The following is a 17800-nucleotide window of genomic DNA, read 5'->3' as shown; positions in this document are numbered from 1 at the left end:
ATATTGATTCCAATCATGCAAGTTCGTTTTAGATTGCTTATTTTGATTTTAAAGTGGTAAACAATATAGTGAAACTTGAATTTTATCTTGAACATACACATTTATTCATTCCTATCTTTTCAACAGTAAAAAAGATTGCATATTTTCTCATGATAAACATAAGCAGCATTAAAAAACAACAACAAACACTCACCTCTGTTGATCTCTATAATTTCTTCTTGGGCAAGAGGACAGTCACCTCCTATTCCTCCAGACCCCATCACTCCTCCTAAGACATTTCCCAAGATTCTTTGTGGTGATGCAGTAGCCATCGCCAAGGCATCTGGCTTGCAGTAGTTGGGGGACCCTGGTTGTGGCGCTCGGGGGATATGTTTGTTCTTCTTTTTGGGAAGCTTTTGTTTGGCCATAGCCAGAGAGTAGTACATGCCGAAGTTGTTGACAATGACAGGTACAGGCATAGCAATGGTTAGCACACCAGCCAAGGCACACAGCGCACCCACCAGCATCCCTGACCATGTCTCCGGGTACATATCTCCATAACCCAGCGTGGTCATGGTCACAACGGCCCACCAAAATCCAATGGGGATGTTCTTGAAGTTGGTATGGGCACTGGCTGTTGGGTCATCTGGGTCTGCACCAATTCGTTCAGCATAGTAGATCATAGTGGCAAAGATGAGGACACCAAGAGCTAAGAAGATGATGAGCAGGAGGAATTCATTGGTACTGGCACGCAGGGTGTGGCCAAGGACACGGAGACCTACGAAGTGGCGAGTCAGCTTGAAGATTCGGAGGATACGAACAAATCGGACAACACGCAGGAACCCCAGGACATCCTTGGCAGCTTTGGAGGACAGCCCACTCAGACCAACCTCCAGATAGAAGGGCAGGATGGCAACAAAATCGATGATGTTGAGGGTGCTTTTGAAGAATTCAAACTTGTCTGGGCAGAAGGTGACTCGAAGCAGGACCTCAATGGTGAACCAAATGACACACACACCTTCCACATATGTCAACCAGCTGTCAGTCACCACCTCATAAACTATCTCCTCACGAGTCATGTTGCCCACTGTGACGTTCTCTGTCTTGTTGAGGATGGTGTTGAAGGCCTCGTGCGTCTCCATGCAGAACGTGGATATGGAGATGAGGATGAAGAATAGGGAGATAAAAGCCACATACTGAAAAGAATGAAGAAAAGGGTAAATAGAAAGAGTTAATGTAGGAAGAGAAATCAGAGAAAGAGCAAAAGAAAAAAGTCAAATTATGAAAATCCAGCAAGGCAAAGGACATCAGAGAAAAAGTCAGCATTTTAACAGTATAAAACCTCAAGCCAACTGCAAAAGTAAATGCATTAATTATTCATTCAATTTAATTGCATTAAATTAAATTTAACAACCAGTGAATGTATAACACTTATACCCTTAAATAGTATACTATCAGTTAATACTCAACTCAATATTTAAAAAATGTCTTAATATGTCAATGTGTATCCTGCATATTCCAACTAATTACCACATCTTAACCAGAAAACAAAAAGTGTGCAGGAAGCTATAAAAAATATTTCAGAAGCATGTAGTCCACAAATAGAACTTTTAATCGGAAAGGATAAAATAAATAACTGAAAATATGTCTGCCAGATTACAGTCATGTGGAGAAAGAAGTTTTCACAGGACTTTATTCAGCTCTATGCAAAGAAACTAAGTACACCTTACTTAGTAATTAGCAGCCAGTGCTGATAATCAAATTGACCCAAATAACTGATCATTAGCAAGTGTGAGCACCTCTATAAAACCAGAGGTTTTGGCAGTTTCCCGGTCTAGAGCATTCAAGTGTGTGTTAACACAATGTCACCATCTTCCTAGTTGTGGACATCCCAGCAAATTCCCCCCAAAATCCAACTGTGCATGTTAAAGTTTAAAGTTCATGAAGGTGCAATGAAAAAAAGACTAATAGGTATGGCTTATTTGAAAGGGTTGATAAGAGAAATGCTGTCTAAAAAGAACTTGGCAACATGATTTAGATTTGCAAAGTTGCATCTAAATAAACTACAGACAGACACGACCAAAGAAAGTTTGGTTAAATAGACAGCACCGCGTTTGCAGAAAACCAAACACATCACCAAAAACACTTCATGCCAACTGTTTTGCAGCCACAGGACCTGGGCAGCTTGCAGCCAGTGATCTATATGCCAAACTATTAAATGTCAAATGTGAGGCCATTTCGTCCATCAGCTAAAGCTTGGCTTTACAATGTAACAATGACCCCAAACACAGCAACAAATCTGTTGCAACGTCCCAAATGTGGAGCTCAAACTGACTGAAATGATGAAACCTTAAAAGAGCTGTAAATAAATAAAAGGAAGAGTGGCCAAAATTTCCTCACAGTGACGTGAGAGACATACAGAAAACAATTAATTCAAGTTTTTCCTGCTAAAGGTCGCTCTGCAAATTAGCCAAAACAATCACTGGGTGTATTTAGTTAGTTTTTCACAGTACTGTTTGGAATCCCATGGTTATGAAGATTTCATTAACCTCACTGCTCATTTAAATATCATGCAGATGCTTTAAGGTAACATTACCCTTCACACAATCATATCATTTGGCCTACTTGTGTGTGTTTTTTTAAATTGGATATTTTGACGAGTCTTGTCAATACTTAATACTTGGTGTTCATATTCTTAATGCTATGGTTGTATTTGGCCTATTAAAACTAACAACTCACTTTAACTCCCATTTTTTTTCTTGAATTATTATGTTGTTATTGTGAACCTCTTGTGAGAAATGTATTGCTTATCTTTCCACAACCTGGATCCTTTCTATATACTACAATATTTTGCATCCCATGGGTTTGCCTCTTCACTTCAGAAATCTCTGCAGCTTTCCTTGACAGAAAGAAAAACAAGCTAATTTAAACCATCACACTGTCCCGCTTCAGACATCTCTGTTTTCCAGTTTGTTTCTAGCTCATCTGCGTGATCTGCAGTTTACTATATGAAGCCAATCTTTTCATTTCATTGTAACTTGTTCAGTTGTCAACGAATCAATGACAGTATTGTGATGACACCAGTGTGCGAGTGGCTGCTGCACAGTCTTTCCCCATTGTGGTCCATTCCTAAGCCCTGCAGTGTATTTATAGATGCAGTATACTTTGTGCATTACCAAATAAATAATAAAACACAACCATGGCCCGAGGAGCAAAAGAGAAAGGTAATTCATACTTGAGTGGAGTCCATATATATAAGAACCATGAGTGCCCTCAGCATATTGTGAGTGCCAGCCTGTATTTTTGGCATTATGCACTTATGTAATATCAAGAGCAAAATGTTTATAAGAAGAGGCTTTATAACTGGGCAAAAAGAGCAACCAGTGCCACTTATGTTTCTTGAAAGGTCTCCTTCCCCCCCACCATCCCTTTTCTTTGGGTTGGAAATTGGATGAGAGCCTACACATATTTTCTCTAAGTGCCTTCATGACAGAAACAGACTGGGCAGAAGGCTTAATACTGTGAGCGGTTGTATTTATTGAGGACATTAGCCAACGAGCATTTAGCCAAAGATTTGACCTTCCAGGAAAATCAGTAAGTTGGTGTCCATTCTGTAATTCTTTTTGATTGTTTCGACCATTCGTTGGTTGTAATGTTGTTTTATGTTGTTTAATGTTGGCTCAATGAATCAAGAAAGTGTAATTGCATTTTTTTTTACAGGCTACCTCTTTGCAGCCCAAATAGTTTGGTAATGTATATCATTAGATTTGCTCCTGTTTTTCTCTTTTGCTTTGGTCTGTCATTCTTGCAGCATCTGCCGTCCTTTCTGATCTGTTTTCCCTCCCGCTCTCCTTCTCCTCTACCATCTATGCTCTTTCTTTCTTCCCCTCTCTTTTCCATCTCTACTCTCTACCTCTTTTTTTCCTCTGCTATGTTTCTCACTAGTTGGTGTCTGACCTACTTTCTCAGATTGCTGCAGTACTCTCCTCCTCTGTATCATGAAAGCACACACATACACACACACTGAGGTTCTCAAACACCCTCTACACTCCCCCATCCTCCCCCCACCCCCGGTATCAACCCCCACCCTCCCGTCCCAGTGAAGCGGGATAGTACCAGTGGGACCAGCACAGGATGTTCCCTTATTGGCCGAGCACCAGAAAGTCTTCACAAGTACAAATCACAACAACGAAGAGAGTTTCACCCTGAAGTGTTGTGCTCTTTTTTTGTTTGTTTTTGTTTCTACTGTTCTTTTTATTCTTTACGACATCAGACATTACTGATGCAAGGATTATAATAATAATTATATAATTATAATAAATTATAAAATTATAAAAATAATTATAGTTAATAACTGAGTAGATGATAAGCATGGGCAACTGTAGAAAGCATGAGGATGCAGAGACTGGAAAAAAAGTGTGAGATCTTGTCTTCAAAGTGAGCTTTTTCATGTTGTCCTTTGCGCTTGTACGAGCTAACACATACACAAGAGACTGCAAAAAGAAACTTGTGGCAAAACCGTAATAACGCTGTATCGTTTATGTAGGTTACACAGGTGGAGACACAGGAGGGGGTGGACAAGTGGGAGGGAGACCAGACGATGCGGATCCATGCGTGGAGAAGCACAAAGGAAAAAGCTGAAGCAGTCCAGAAGCAAGGACATAGAGTAATACGAGCGAGGTGAGAAGGATGGACGAATGCCAAAACGGTTAACAAAACTCAGACATGTGACTGAGGCAAGATTTGCTCATTGTTCTGATGATGTTAACGTGATGTGACTGTGTGATGAAAAGACGACTTTTGCAATGACAAGCAAGAGGACAAAAAGTATGACGGAAATGATGGTGAGAGGAAGAGCGGGAGCCAAAGAAAAAGAAGCAAACCTAACAAGAGACTGAAGGCTAATAATAAATGACAGGCCTTAGCAACTTCTGTCAAACGGAGGGACAGATGGAGCTCTGTGTCTTTTTCCAACATGTTATTCCATACAAATGATTTCAAAGCTGCTAGGAACTTATGCATAAAGCTAGTTTATATTACTGAATCTCACACAAAGCTGAATTAGGTGAATGTCTGAATGTCAAATACGTCCATCTAATCGTTCTAGCACAAAAGTGGTAGAATCTACACTACCAGCCACTTCATTAGGTACACATGTTCAGCTATTTGTTAATGTAAATATCTAATGGCAGTAAATCAATGCATTTTTTAACCTCCTGAAGTTCAAATCGAGCATCAGAATGGGAAAGAAAGGAGATTTAAGTGACTTTGAACATGGTAAGGTTGTTGGTGCCAGAGAGACTGTCTGGGCATTTCAGAAACTGTTGATCGACTGAGATTTACTTGCACAACCATCTCGAGGGTTTAAAGAGAATGGTCTGAAAAAGAGAAAACATCCAGTGAGCAGCATCTCTCAAAAATGCCTTGTTGATGCCAGAGGTCAGAGGAGAATGATAGGAAGACAACAGTAACTTAAACAACCACTTGTTACAATCAAGGTGTGCAGAAGATTACAGCTGGGCTACAGCTGTGAGCCAAGAACAGGAAACTGAGAATATAATTTGAAGGGGCTTACCAAAACTGGTAAGCAGAAGAAACATTTCCTCTGGTCAGATGAGTTTTGAGGTCTGTGACATCGTTCGCGTGGTAGAGTCAGAATGTGGTGTAAACAGCATGAAAGCTGGATCCATCTTGCCTGGTATCAACGGTTCAGGCCAGTAGGCTGGTGTGGTGTTGTGGCAGATATTTTCTTAGCACACTTTGAGATGCTTAGCACCAGCTGAACATTGTTTAAATGCCATAGCCTGCCTGAGTATTGTTGCTGACCATCTCCAGACCTTTATGGAGATGGTTAAAAGTGTACAATGTACTGATTGCTGCTTCCAGCAAGAAATTGTGGCATGATGCAAACTGGTTTCTTGAACAAGATAGTCACCAGATCTCACTCAGTAGAGCATCTAGATCCTCATTATGGAAATGCAGTCAACAAAACTGCAGCAACTTTGTGATGGTGTCGTATCAATATGTATCAAAATCTGTGAGGAATGTTTTCAGCACCTTGTTGAATCTATGCCATGAAGAATTAAGGCAGTTATGGAGGAAAGAGAGGGTCCAACCCAATACGAAGCAAAGTGTACCTAATAAAGTGTCCAGTGGGTGTTTCAATCTCTTTTCACTTTTGAATTTAGTCTTCATGTTGTTGTTTTTTTCATTCACGTACCTCATATACCTATATATAATATAATTATGTGGGCTCAGACACCTTAGATGCATACACCTTAAGCTTTTATACATCATTTTAAAAAAGGCCAATTTTTATCTACTCACATATTAGCACCAAAATACGAAAGTTAAACAACTTTGTTTGAGCCGATCTGACTGAGCTCAGCTCACAAATTTAATACAGTGAAAATAATATTTCTGCTAAACCAAATGTAGCTGAGCGCACTGTTCACGAGCTCGATTTGTTACAGAATTTTGTCTTAAACAGAGCAGATCTGTTTAGATTATTCAAACACACACATCTAAAAGCTGATTTGATTCCAGCTGCAAGAATCACTTCTGTTTACACTAAATAACATTTTCTTTTAACCAAAAAAACAAAAATACCTCTAGTTAACTCAACATAAAGGGAAAACAAAACAAAACAAAGCAAAAATGAAAGAGTTAATCATCTATTTTCATCAATCAACAAAATGCGGTGAATGAACAAAACAGAAATCTAAATCAAATCAATATTTGCTGTGACCACCTTTGCCTTCATAAAGAGCATCAATTCTTCTAGCTACACTTGCACACAGTTTTTGAAGGAACTCGGCCGGTAGGTTGTTCCAAACTTCTTGGAATACTAACCACAGATCTTCTGTGGATGTAGGCTTCCTCACATCCTTCTGTCTCTTCATGTAATCCCAGACACACTTGATGATATTGAGATCAGAGCTCTGTGGGGGCCCTACCATCACTTCCAGTACTTCTTGTTCTTCTTTACGCTGAAGATAGTACATAATGACTTTCGCTCTATGTTTGGGGTCATTGTCCTGCTGCAGAATACATTTAGGGCCAATAAACAATCATTTATAATTCTGAAATCATTCTTTTGTTTACAGCATTTTTCACACCTGCCTAAAACCTTTGCACAGTATAGACAACTGTACCTGTAATGCTGGCACATCAACTCTTCAGCTGTTATTTTTAACTTATAAAAGACTAAATTAATACAAGGGGGAATTTAAACTGATATTTTGGGTGTTATAATTTAATCTGGAACAGTTTTAAAACTATACTTGATGTAATAAAATTCAGAGGCACTGTATATTTTTGATTCACCGTGCCAAAACCTTTAACACCTGCTGAGCTGGCACATAGTCTGACTGCTCTTAATGAGAGGCATTGGCTGACTTACAGAAAAACAGAGCAAGTTGAGAAAGGGTATTGTTTAAGTTTGTTTAAGTTAATTGCACATTACACCGTTCATTGTGCATTATATGTGTACATATATATTCTGCACCCAGCTAGAGTTGCTTGTAGTTGTAATGTGGTTGTAATCTCAGGTGTACCAGTACACTAATATCTTAAGGTATTACACACATTATGGGAACGAAGTCTCTGACCCCTCTCTGATTGCAAAATTGTAAGTGATGACCTAACAGTGGCTGAGGAGCCGCCATCGTCCACCTGGAGAACAAACAGGATTATAATAAATTATAGTCAGTGCCAGCTCTAAGCCCTGAAAATGTATGTTTTTATCATCTGTGTTAACCACATTGACTTCTGTTATATAATGATATATAAATATCATAAATATAAAAGAGTCAAATATAAATTTATAAATTTATAAAATGAAACTGCCATTAAGATGGACCACAAGAATGTGCATGCTTTAAATGTCCGAGTGAGTCTTCGTGCCATGTTCTGGCTGTTTTGTGCTATAAAGATGATTTCATTACAAAAATAATGATGACTCAATTAAGCATCATATGAGTCACGAGTCACAGTTCTTGGGTAAAATGACTGTTTTTCACTCTTTGACTTAACAAACAACAATATTTACTGACTCTTCCATCTTCCTTTCTTTACTAGCAAATTTCTTGCTTCATATTGAATTAAACTTTTGGAGTTGGATGTTTTTCCTAGTAGGAAATCTTATACACAGAGGAAAGCACTCTGTACTGAGAAAGCTTGACCTAACAATGACAGATAAACGTATTCAGCAGCAACAAAATGCAAAGACACATTTGGGTTTGGGTTTCATTACCCTGGCAGCTTGAACCAAAAGTACTGCAATTAATTTGACTGAGATGAGCTAAAAGCCACAATCAATTATTGCTCCTGATAAAACAAAGGTCCATTCATGTTTTCAGTGAGTAAATCGAGCCGTATTTACAGCAGCAGAGTACAGTAGATTGCACAGTAGATGCGAACATCAAATCAATACTACTCAATCAACATGGCAAGCAGGAGTTTTCTGGCTCTGAGGGGGACAGAGAAGCACTCAAACTGCTTGAACATTAATAAAATCTGCTTAAATCTATTCATCAAATCAGCCTGCAGCACACAGCTGCAAAGCCTGTGCGTGCATTCGATGCATATACATCTGTTGGTGTAAGTTCCTGGCACCAAACGTGTGCGTGTGTGGACATGACTCACAATGTGAAAGAGACAAACAGCCTATGGGCACAGGAGGTGTGTGCGCACACTTGCTGATCACAGATAGCAAGTGGTAGCTGCATGAGCACTGCATTGAAGTGATGGAGAGGGATGAGCAGGGAGACAGAGAGAGAGAGAAGTGGAAGAAGATGATAAAAGGAGGAGTAGCAATCTGTCACTTCACACTTATTTATCTCCTTGGGCGCTTTGTTCTCTCCCGCCATCCCTTTTTTTTGTTGCTGTTGTCCTCACAGCAACGTGAAGGTGTGCACTCCGGACGATGCTCTCGGTGCGTGGCACTTACAGGCACAGGTGCAATGTGGTCAATTCCCTACATTAAAGCTAACAATGACCTTCAAGGTCCAATCGAGCTCACCACACCGCCCCACCACCTTCCTCCTGACTCTCTAGACACCGAAATTAGATTTTGAAAGATCATCAACATAAATTTAAAAGAGCGGGAGTCAAAGATGGAGAGAGGAGCAAATGAAAAGAAGAGCCTTTTGAGAGAGAGAGAGAGCGAGAAACTGCGAAAGGAAGTTGATCACGGCGAGCGTTGATTGTGTTTTCGATGGATGAATGAAGAAGGGAGAGTGAAGGAATGGAGGTGGAGGAGAAGGAAAGGAAAGAGCAGAGGAGAGAAGACAATGAGGGGCAGCGGAGAGTGAGATTGCAATAAAGAGACAGGGAGCGAGGAAGGAGGAGGTGCTGGGAGAGCACGAATGTAAGCGATATAACCGAGGAGAGATTGTCGGAGCTGATATTAGCCCTACAGGCATTTTTGCATGCACGGCGGTGCGCTGCGCTCTTCCTTAACGGGACCCTAGTGGCGCTGTGTTTACTGCGGCACCATCCAGAAGAGCTTTATCATTACAGTATTACCACAGCCCTGCCTGGCTCTGTGTCACCATGACAACCACTGCGTTAGCCTCTGCTTTCAGGCACCAAGGACAAGACCAAGCCAAATACTGCTCCTACAGCTGGCGTAGAGGGCTGAATGTATACAGGAGCAAGAGCCAAATTGTGATCATTTGGTCCAGACGCTGATTGTCCAATCAAAGGCTTTAGTTTATCAAGTTAAAGGCGCGTGACCTTGACAGTGATACATAAAGGCAGGTAAAGGATTTCGCTTCTCGTTAACAAGGCTTTTGTTTGATTAGTGTTAGTATGACAATCAGGGAGCGGTGGAACGTGGAGTCTTTCCCAGCAGGGCAAAGCAAATGGAGGGGGGGGACCGCCGCTGCGGAGTCAGCACTGATAAGGAGACACTGAAGGATGATCTGAAATCTGCACATGAATGAGGCATGAAAAATGAACATTTGAACGATGTGAAATACAGAACCCTCTCCTGAAGGGCAACCTGAGCAGTGGCTCAGACCGGGATCGGGTGATTAATCTATTATCTTAGGTGAACGACCGCGGCCATCACTCAGAGACTTCCAAAGTAACCACTTAGCGTGCAGGGCGAGTATAACCTTGGGTGGGTAACGGAAATAGCCTTCACTTGTGCCATCATCATCATCATTGCTGCAGAGCAATACTGAAATTGATGGTTTTGTTTCTTTTAGTCCAAGATCATCAAAAAGAAAAAAGAGAAGAAAAAAAGAGTGAAACACCAAAACTAAAATGTCAGGAGAGTGCTCCCTTTACCGACACGTGAAGTGGGAGACTGTGACAAGAGATGAAGTCTGAATCAGAGAAGAGCACAGAAAACATGCCTTCCTCATTTTTCAGAACTGTATGTTTTCTTTTTGTTGAACTATGAATGACTTATGCCAGTTTACTTTATGTAGCTTATGAAATACGTCCATGTGAACCACGATTACATAATTTTGAATCCAGTCCATTGACATACAGCTAATGCCACAGTGGCGTTCCAACATTGCAGTTTAACAGCTACACTTTAGAAATTATAATCAAAGCAACTGCCATGTCTCTGCCAAGTCTTAAGCTGCCGGTCTTTTCTTTATGCTTTGCAAATGCAAATGTGAAAATATGTGCAAACATAGATGGACATACTTTATATAAGGCAACAACAAAGCTTGTTCAATTCTAACGAGCAAGCGTTGGGATGACTTTCTCTCACCCTCAGTCCGAGGCAGACAAACTAACATACACACACTTTTATACACATAACCTCAAACGTGCACACAGACACACAGCACAAACATGAGACAAGCAATCACCTCTATTGAGTAAGACCTGTTGTCACCGATTTTTAGGTCCAGTTCTTGTGTAATGCCGCATTCTTTTCTCCTCGTTTCCCTTCCTTAAGAATGGCTTCTGGACAACCACCCTTCCAGTGAGACCATTGCTGGCAGGTCTTCAGTGAAAAGCACAATCCACCAAGGTCCTGTGTCTGGTCCTTGGTGGATTTTTTTCTATTGTTTAGGGACATGACTTTCCTATACTGCTCATCTGCCTGCTGTAGATAGGCCTTCAATTTTTCTTTCTCCCCCCACTTGTCCAGTTTCCTCGTTTTTTTGTTTAATTACACACTTCACATAATGCCAAGATATATGCCAAGTTTTCATCTAATAGCATCTAACAAGTGTTCTCTTTGCCATTTTTCATAGATTCAAGTAAAGAAATAGGAACAAATTATGGAGTTCTGCAACAGGCTGCTGGTAACAAAGAGCCTAAAGATCTAAATTTCTTATTTGCTGAATTGTCTCTTATGTCTACCTCACACTGGTTCATCTCTTGAATTTAGAGACTATATTACACTTGAGGGATTCATAGGTCAGAAAAATATTCCTCTGAAAATGGTCAGGTAGAAGCACTGAACTGAAAATGAGTGAAAAAGCAACTAAAAATCTTCAGAAAACCTGGTGAACTATTGCTCAAGACGACACAGCACTGTAAGAAGTGACCACCAGCAGCCAGACAGCTTAGACTCCTCCCAGTCAGGAAACAGTCCAACAGAAACCTAATTTTACATTTTATTTAAAAAATATATAAATAAACTATCTGAAATCAAAACTGATGATTAAAAAAAGTTAACAGGACAGATTTAACAGAGATGGCACTGTCTAATGTTATCCTTATGAAGACAAGCCCAGTGGCATGTTTGAGATATAAGAGAGACAAAAGCCACCAACTGATAGGGAAAGGGGGTACGCTGGATTTATAGCACAAGACAAAATCAGGCCAGTGTTGCATAAGTGGATGCTGTTCAGGTTCCATCACATTTATCTTTGTTGACAACTGATGGAAGCCAAAACTGTAAATGAAAGTCAAGTTCCATTAATTGTCGAGCTTTTTTTCTCAGGATAAACAACACGGGTGGGGAAAAGTGGCACAGAGCGAAGAACATGCAGTTAAAGCCCCTACTAAGGGGTCACCCACCGCCCAACACGGGACACTGCGGAATTTGAAGGGCAGGAGAGGTGAGGCATGAAAATGATGGGCCTGGTAAATGTGGCACGTGCAGCAGGACAGCTACATATGTTGAATTATCAAACGCGCGAAACACGTGGCCACATCCCACGCTCGTACGGATGCTTATCAGGCCCGTGAATCCACGAGGACATGAAAGAGCAGAACGTTGATGGCTGGACCCAGGATGTGAGATATAATTAGCTTCTGCTCTGGTTAATCCTTGCGTATGTTTTATTTTCTGAGAGCCGGAAACGCTGACTTTCAAGGGTCAGTGCTCTTGGAATTGATTCAGGTAAAAATTCAATCACAACTCGCACTTCTGTTTCAAGAGATTCCCTGAATGAGTCAACTCCTTGACATGATACAGTCAAATCGGTAAGCTGTTGCACACACATACACACACTCTCCAGCTCTCTAGTCGACACGTCACAGTGTCGTACATGCTCTGCAGCATTCAGGTCTCCTCCATTTCATTCCCACTGCAATCCTGTTAAGCTGGGGAAAAAAAGAAAAGGAAATAGAAAGGCGCAGCATGGAGATAAACTGAGTGCATGTATGTTTCTTCTTGTCTGCTCCGTATTTGGTTCGGACTCTTTTGCCATATATTTCCGTTTCTCCTAGCGACGCAGCTCCAATCTCTCTCAGTCGATCTTTTTTTCTTGGTTCCTCACCCTGCAGTCTCCATCCATGCGCTCCTATCCTGCTTGTACTGTCTGAGCCTCTAAAGCGGGTCTATTTTTCTAAACCTCCTTTGTCCTTGCTTCCTGTTCTCTCCCTTGTCTGCCTCATTACTTTGTCCATATTCCACCTCTTATAAAAAAAAAGAAGAAGCGTCATGGAGTCTGAGCAAATGACAAACTGCTCATAGAGCACAATAACAACAAAAGAAGCTAGGAAACTTCTCCGAAAATTTCCTGATCTAAACAAATGTTTGCACACATTTCCATCCAACTCTACTCCAAAATCAGGCTTTTACACGCTTATATAGATCCTCTTTATATTTAAAATGGTCATATACACACACTCCACCTCGCCTCTGCTGCCACTTGGACACTTGGATCGCAAGTAAGCAGATGGTCACACAGGAATTGTCCCAGTGACGCCGTCCAATGTCATTTTCCAAGGGAATGAGCAGGGATACAGTGTGACTGTCTAAGTGCCGCGTAAGTGTGGTGAACCAAGCCAAGACACAAACCTCTTACTGTAAAAGTATACGCCTTAATAACCACACGCTGAATATCAGCACAAAAGGTATTTGATAATAAACTGTTCCTTTAGGTAATTCTATAATAATTACAATTAAATAATCATAATTACATTAAATTCCAAAACTGAACTGGTTGGGAATATTTTGTAAGTTATCCTAACCTGAATCTTGAATCTCTTTGGGTTGTATCCCAATGGCTGCCAACCTCCACTTTAGCCACATTTTGCAGGCTCTACTCTCAGGAGAGATGACACAAAATATAATTTGCCCCTCGAGACTGCAGAGATGTGGCAGGTTCTCCTTTGCATCCAGAGTTATGGAATATGGTACAACTGTATTTTAGCATTATATACTTTACTACCCTCAAGAAATCTTGAGGGTAGTAAAGTATATAATGATAAAATATAGTTGTTAAAATTAATATTTGAATGCTACTATCTTCTCAAATGTAATAATTTGCTGTATTTCTCTGATTTCTATCATTCCGTTTGAATAGTCAGCCAAGATAAGCTTTTTCAGGGAGTTACATTGTATTGGCTTAATCTAATTCTTAATAAAAATATTGATTAATTCCACCCTTGTGTGATTATGGGAAGCCTTTTTTTTTTGGTTTAATTTAATAGCAAACTAACATTCAGTTTGTTTAACGCTTTATCCACATGTGAGTGAGAGTGATCCACAGGATGACGTGCGGAGGCATGAAGTGATTTATCAGTGTGCTCTAAGTGCGCACACTCAGCTGAACGGTTTATGGGCAGCTACCCTTACAGTGTACAGGCCAATGTGTACATGTGAGCGTGCTCAGAATGATGTATGTCCGGCCAGGTGTTTGAGGGAGTCAAATGGAACATGCGTGCCATAACAGAAATGGATAGCGTGTTTCTCTACCACACTAAGACTTTCTCCAGATACTGCTGTATATCGTTTATGAATTATTGACTGCCTTTATGCTGTGAAAGGACTTTTGATTCAGCATGCAATTAAAACATTTTTTTTCTCCTGCCAGTATGTGCACACGGTGTACTCCTTTGTTTACTCATACATGTGAATGCGGCAGTTTGTGTGATCATTACATTACAGAGCACATCGCTCCCTTGCACGATTTGACAAGACTTGCCCCATTTAGTGAATTCAGACTCCTACCACTGTAATCGGCTCTGGCACTGTGCGAGCTCTCCTCCACGCCACTGTTCTGAATGTTTCCAATCCCAGAGAGCGCGAGAGCAAAATTGCCACAATGTTCAACTAATTGTGTGTGCAGTCCTGAAGACTGCTGATTCAGCACTTAACCAGGATGGCTAAATGGTCCAAGGCCGAGGTGAAGGAGGGAGATGGCTGAGACGGGCATAAAGAACGGGAACGTATTAGAAGTGCTTAATGCTTCTGCCTGAAATATGATGCCGTGTCTGTAGTTTGACATTTTGGCAAATACCCTTATTTGTTTTAGCTGCCAAGAGCGGAGAGATTGATACCGCTTTCATGTGTGTTGGATAAATATGTTGCTACAGCCTGCAGCATCAGCCATAACCTTAACTTAGAGACAGCTGACCTCTTTCAGTCCCAAACGTAACGAAATGAGCATGCCAAAACATGCAAAAGTCACCAATATTGTCCCATTTGTGTAAGCTGTACAAGGCCAAGTGTATAAGAAGCAATTCACAGTTTTCAGAGGGTTATGTGTCGGTCTAGTTCCTGGCTCGGAGCAGTTGCCAGGCAACCAGCAGAGCCTTCAGATAGTCACTGGTCCTGGCTAAGACATAGCTAACATAACAGCTGAAAGATTTAAAATCAGTGTTTTTACACTTTGATTTTTGTGCAGGTTACACAGAATGTGTTATTAAGTGACATTCAGAATTTGCTAGTATTTATTACTCAGACCCGGCCTAACTGTTTCCATCTGTTTTCAGCCTTGATGCACAGCTAAGCTAACCAGCTGCTGGCTGCAGCACCGCATTAACTGTACAGGCATGAGGGGGGTATCAGATGTCTCATCTAACACTCAGCAAGACAGGGGCTAAGCATATTTCCCAAAATCTTGACCTACTCACTTAACCTCTTCCTCCCTGGAGGTCTGTTTGTTGGGTCCGGGCCATATCTGTTATAAAAAGGGCAACAAATGCTTTTTTTGCTTTTTAAAGGCTTGGGGTTTTTAGAAGAAGAGTTAGAAGTCATGATTTCTAGAATAAGTTCAATAATGCTGGATTTGGGCTTGCTGATAAAAAGTTGCTACTTATTCTCTTATATAAAGTTTTAATTAAACTGAAGGAAAATTCATAATACTCAATAAAGTCGGTTTGTTTCTGTTTAAATTTCACTCTTATGACTGGTAATAATAAGCATAAGGACAATAAAATTCCCCAAAATGTGTCTTAAATACATGCTTAGTTTGTCCTAGCCTAGAGCAGGGGTGTCAAACATATGGTCTGTGGGCCAGAACCTGCCTGCCAAATGCACATCTTTATATACATTGAAAACTCTAGAAAGTTAGGGCACATATTGGGACACAGGAATGCAGGAAAAATGCAGGAATGTATTGTGTTGCATTTCCTGTGTTACAAGTTGCAAAAATAGCTAATGTCACAAGAGGCAGATGTCCCAAACTGTTTTGTTCTTCAGTAATTCTGGAGTAAAAATAGAATGGGAACCTCCTCACAAGCAGAAATTCTTTCATTTATTTATCTTTTTTTTAATTTTTGCATTCAGGAACAGATTACCCGTAGTTGCAGTGACCAACTGTGCGCCCACATGGTTAGGGTGTTGCATGCTCAACCTCTAAGTAACCACTTTCAAAATCAAGGTGATAACATAGGTCGCCTGGTAGACTGGACTCTGAATGTAAGCAGTTAATATCAGCTTCTGTTTAATGTGAATTTCTGTTTGTGTAGACAGTAACAGATATCAAAGTTAAATGCTGTCTTATCACAGACTGCATGTAACTGGGAACTTGACCCCACAGGTTTGACTTTGAAAATTTCACTCTGAAAATGGCAGCTGGCTGTGAGTGGGTGCAGACCTGGTCCCCATCTTCAAAGCAAGCATCAGAAAGGAACAAGACTGCAAGTTGCTTGCACACAGCTATGATAATCTTGGTCTTGGTAGTGTGACTGTAGCATAAACCAGAGTTATGTTTCTTAAGGCATCTGGGGCTCTTTTATCATCTGTTTTTGTTAATGCACAGTTCAATAAATGTGAGCTTTTTAAGAATGAACTAGTTGAAGAAAGGGAAAAATGTGGAGGTGTTTTATATAAGTTATCATTAGCAGTTTTACTGGCCCACTTGAGAGCAAATCGAGCCATGAACTAAAATGAATTTGACACTCATGGCCTTGTGTAAAAAAAGGTTAAACTGATACTATTTATTCAGTTTAGTCAACTCTTTTTTTCCCCTTTTACACCTCAGATTTAAGTGTAGGCATTCAGATGGCTTACTTACAGCTGCAATGTATGCGGTCCTATATATATGACTACAAAGGTTACATCAGGCTCTTTTTGGCCCTCTCAGGTGTTTTCTGCTTATTCAAAGGTCGTGCTTCTGTCCTTGTTATGAAACATCAAGCATTTATCCAGTTATGTATCGCCAACAGTGAGAGCTCAAGTTACAAGCCAGCAAACGGAGGGGACAGGGACTTCCGTCGATGCAAACACAACACGAGAAGGCCTGCGGTACAGAACCTTGTCAGTGAAAATTGAAACAGAACAAAATATATATTTACCAAGTGCAAGCAACGCCTCTACTTGATCTGAAAAAACAGTTTATCTCAATGAACTTGGTAACGCGCTTAAAGGTTTGGAGCTTTAGGTATTTTGAGAATTGTGGGGGTTTTTTTTGCTTATTTGCTGAATGGTCATATAAGCAGAGAGTCTTATCCTCTCTCCAGTAATGGAAGAATAGATTTGCCATCAAGAATGAAATTAGGGCCTCCTTTCCCTTTCTTTGCTATTTTCAGATGCAGCCCACAGGGAGGGGATCTAGAATGGAAGTGGGAAAATAGGCCTTTTTAGCAGGATTGCGTTTGAATGGAAGTAATTGGGAATCACTCCCACTGCTGAAGGTAGAATCTGAACTCTGGAGCCAAAAAAGTTGTACATTAAATAAAAATGCAATGATTTGAGAAGTATTTAAACATGTTATATAAATGGAAACATAACAAATAAGACACAGTATTTCTCTAGTATTCTGAGAAAAAATGGTTTAATGAAAATAAATGCTCATTTAAACTTTGATGGTGCAAGAACTCTTAAAAAGTTGGGAGAGGGGGATGTTTATCACTGTGTTACATCACTTCTTCTTTTAACAACACTCTGCAAGCACTTGGGAACAGAGGAGACCCACTGCTCCAGTTTTGAAAGAGTTTTGAAATAATTTTCCCATTGTTGCTTAATAAAGGATTTCAGCTGCAGGCTGGGCCCGCCACCGACACAGGATTTTGAAGACCGATACGACATGCGGTGATTTAGAAATCCAATACATGGGCCGATATTTTTATTTCTTAGCACAGAAACATAAACAGATTTCCCTAATTTCTGCTATGTTTAGTTATTTATGAGTTCTTACTAAGATGGTATGACAATGCGGTTTAAAAAATA

The 17800-nt window shown here is 40.4% G+C and overlaps 1 protein-coding gene across 9 annotated transcripts in view; it reads right to left on the bottom strand.

Moving 5' to 3' along the window:
* The window catches only part of kcnc3b (potassium voltage-gated channel, Shaw-related subfamily, member 3b), a 55801-nt gene that overhangs the window by 25037 nt on the left and 12964 nt on the right, over positions 1-17800 (bottom strand). For all 9 annotated transcript variants that reach the window (XR_010094547.1, XM_063481346.1, XM_063481345.1 and 6 more), the window contains exon 3: positions 194-1175. Coding sequence is in view for 8 of the 9 variants with exons in the window: in XM_063481346.1 (XP_063337416.1) it covers positions 194-1175 (982 nt within the window). In the remaining variant the exon portion in view is untranslated. The remainder of the gene's footprint in view (positions 1-193; positions 1176-17800) is intronic.

The sequence above is a fragment of the Pelmatolapia mariae genome, linkage group LG8 (genome assembly GCF_036321145.2).
Source record: "Pelmatolapia mariae isolate MD_Pm_ZW linkage group LG8, Pm_UMD_F_2, whole genome shotgun sequence".
Lineage (NCBI taxonomy): Eukaryota > Metazoa > Chordata > Actinopteri > Cichliformes > Cichlidae > Pelmatolapia > Pelmatolapia mariae.
The sequence above is the reverse complement of the archived record's forward strand: the minus strand, read 5'-3'. Positions and strand labels throughout refer to the sequence as shown.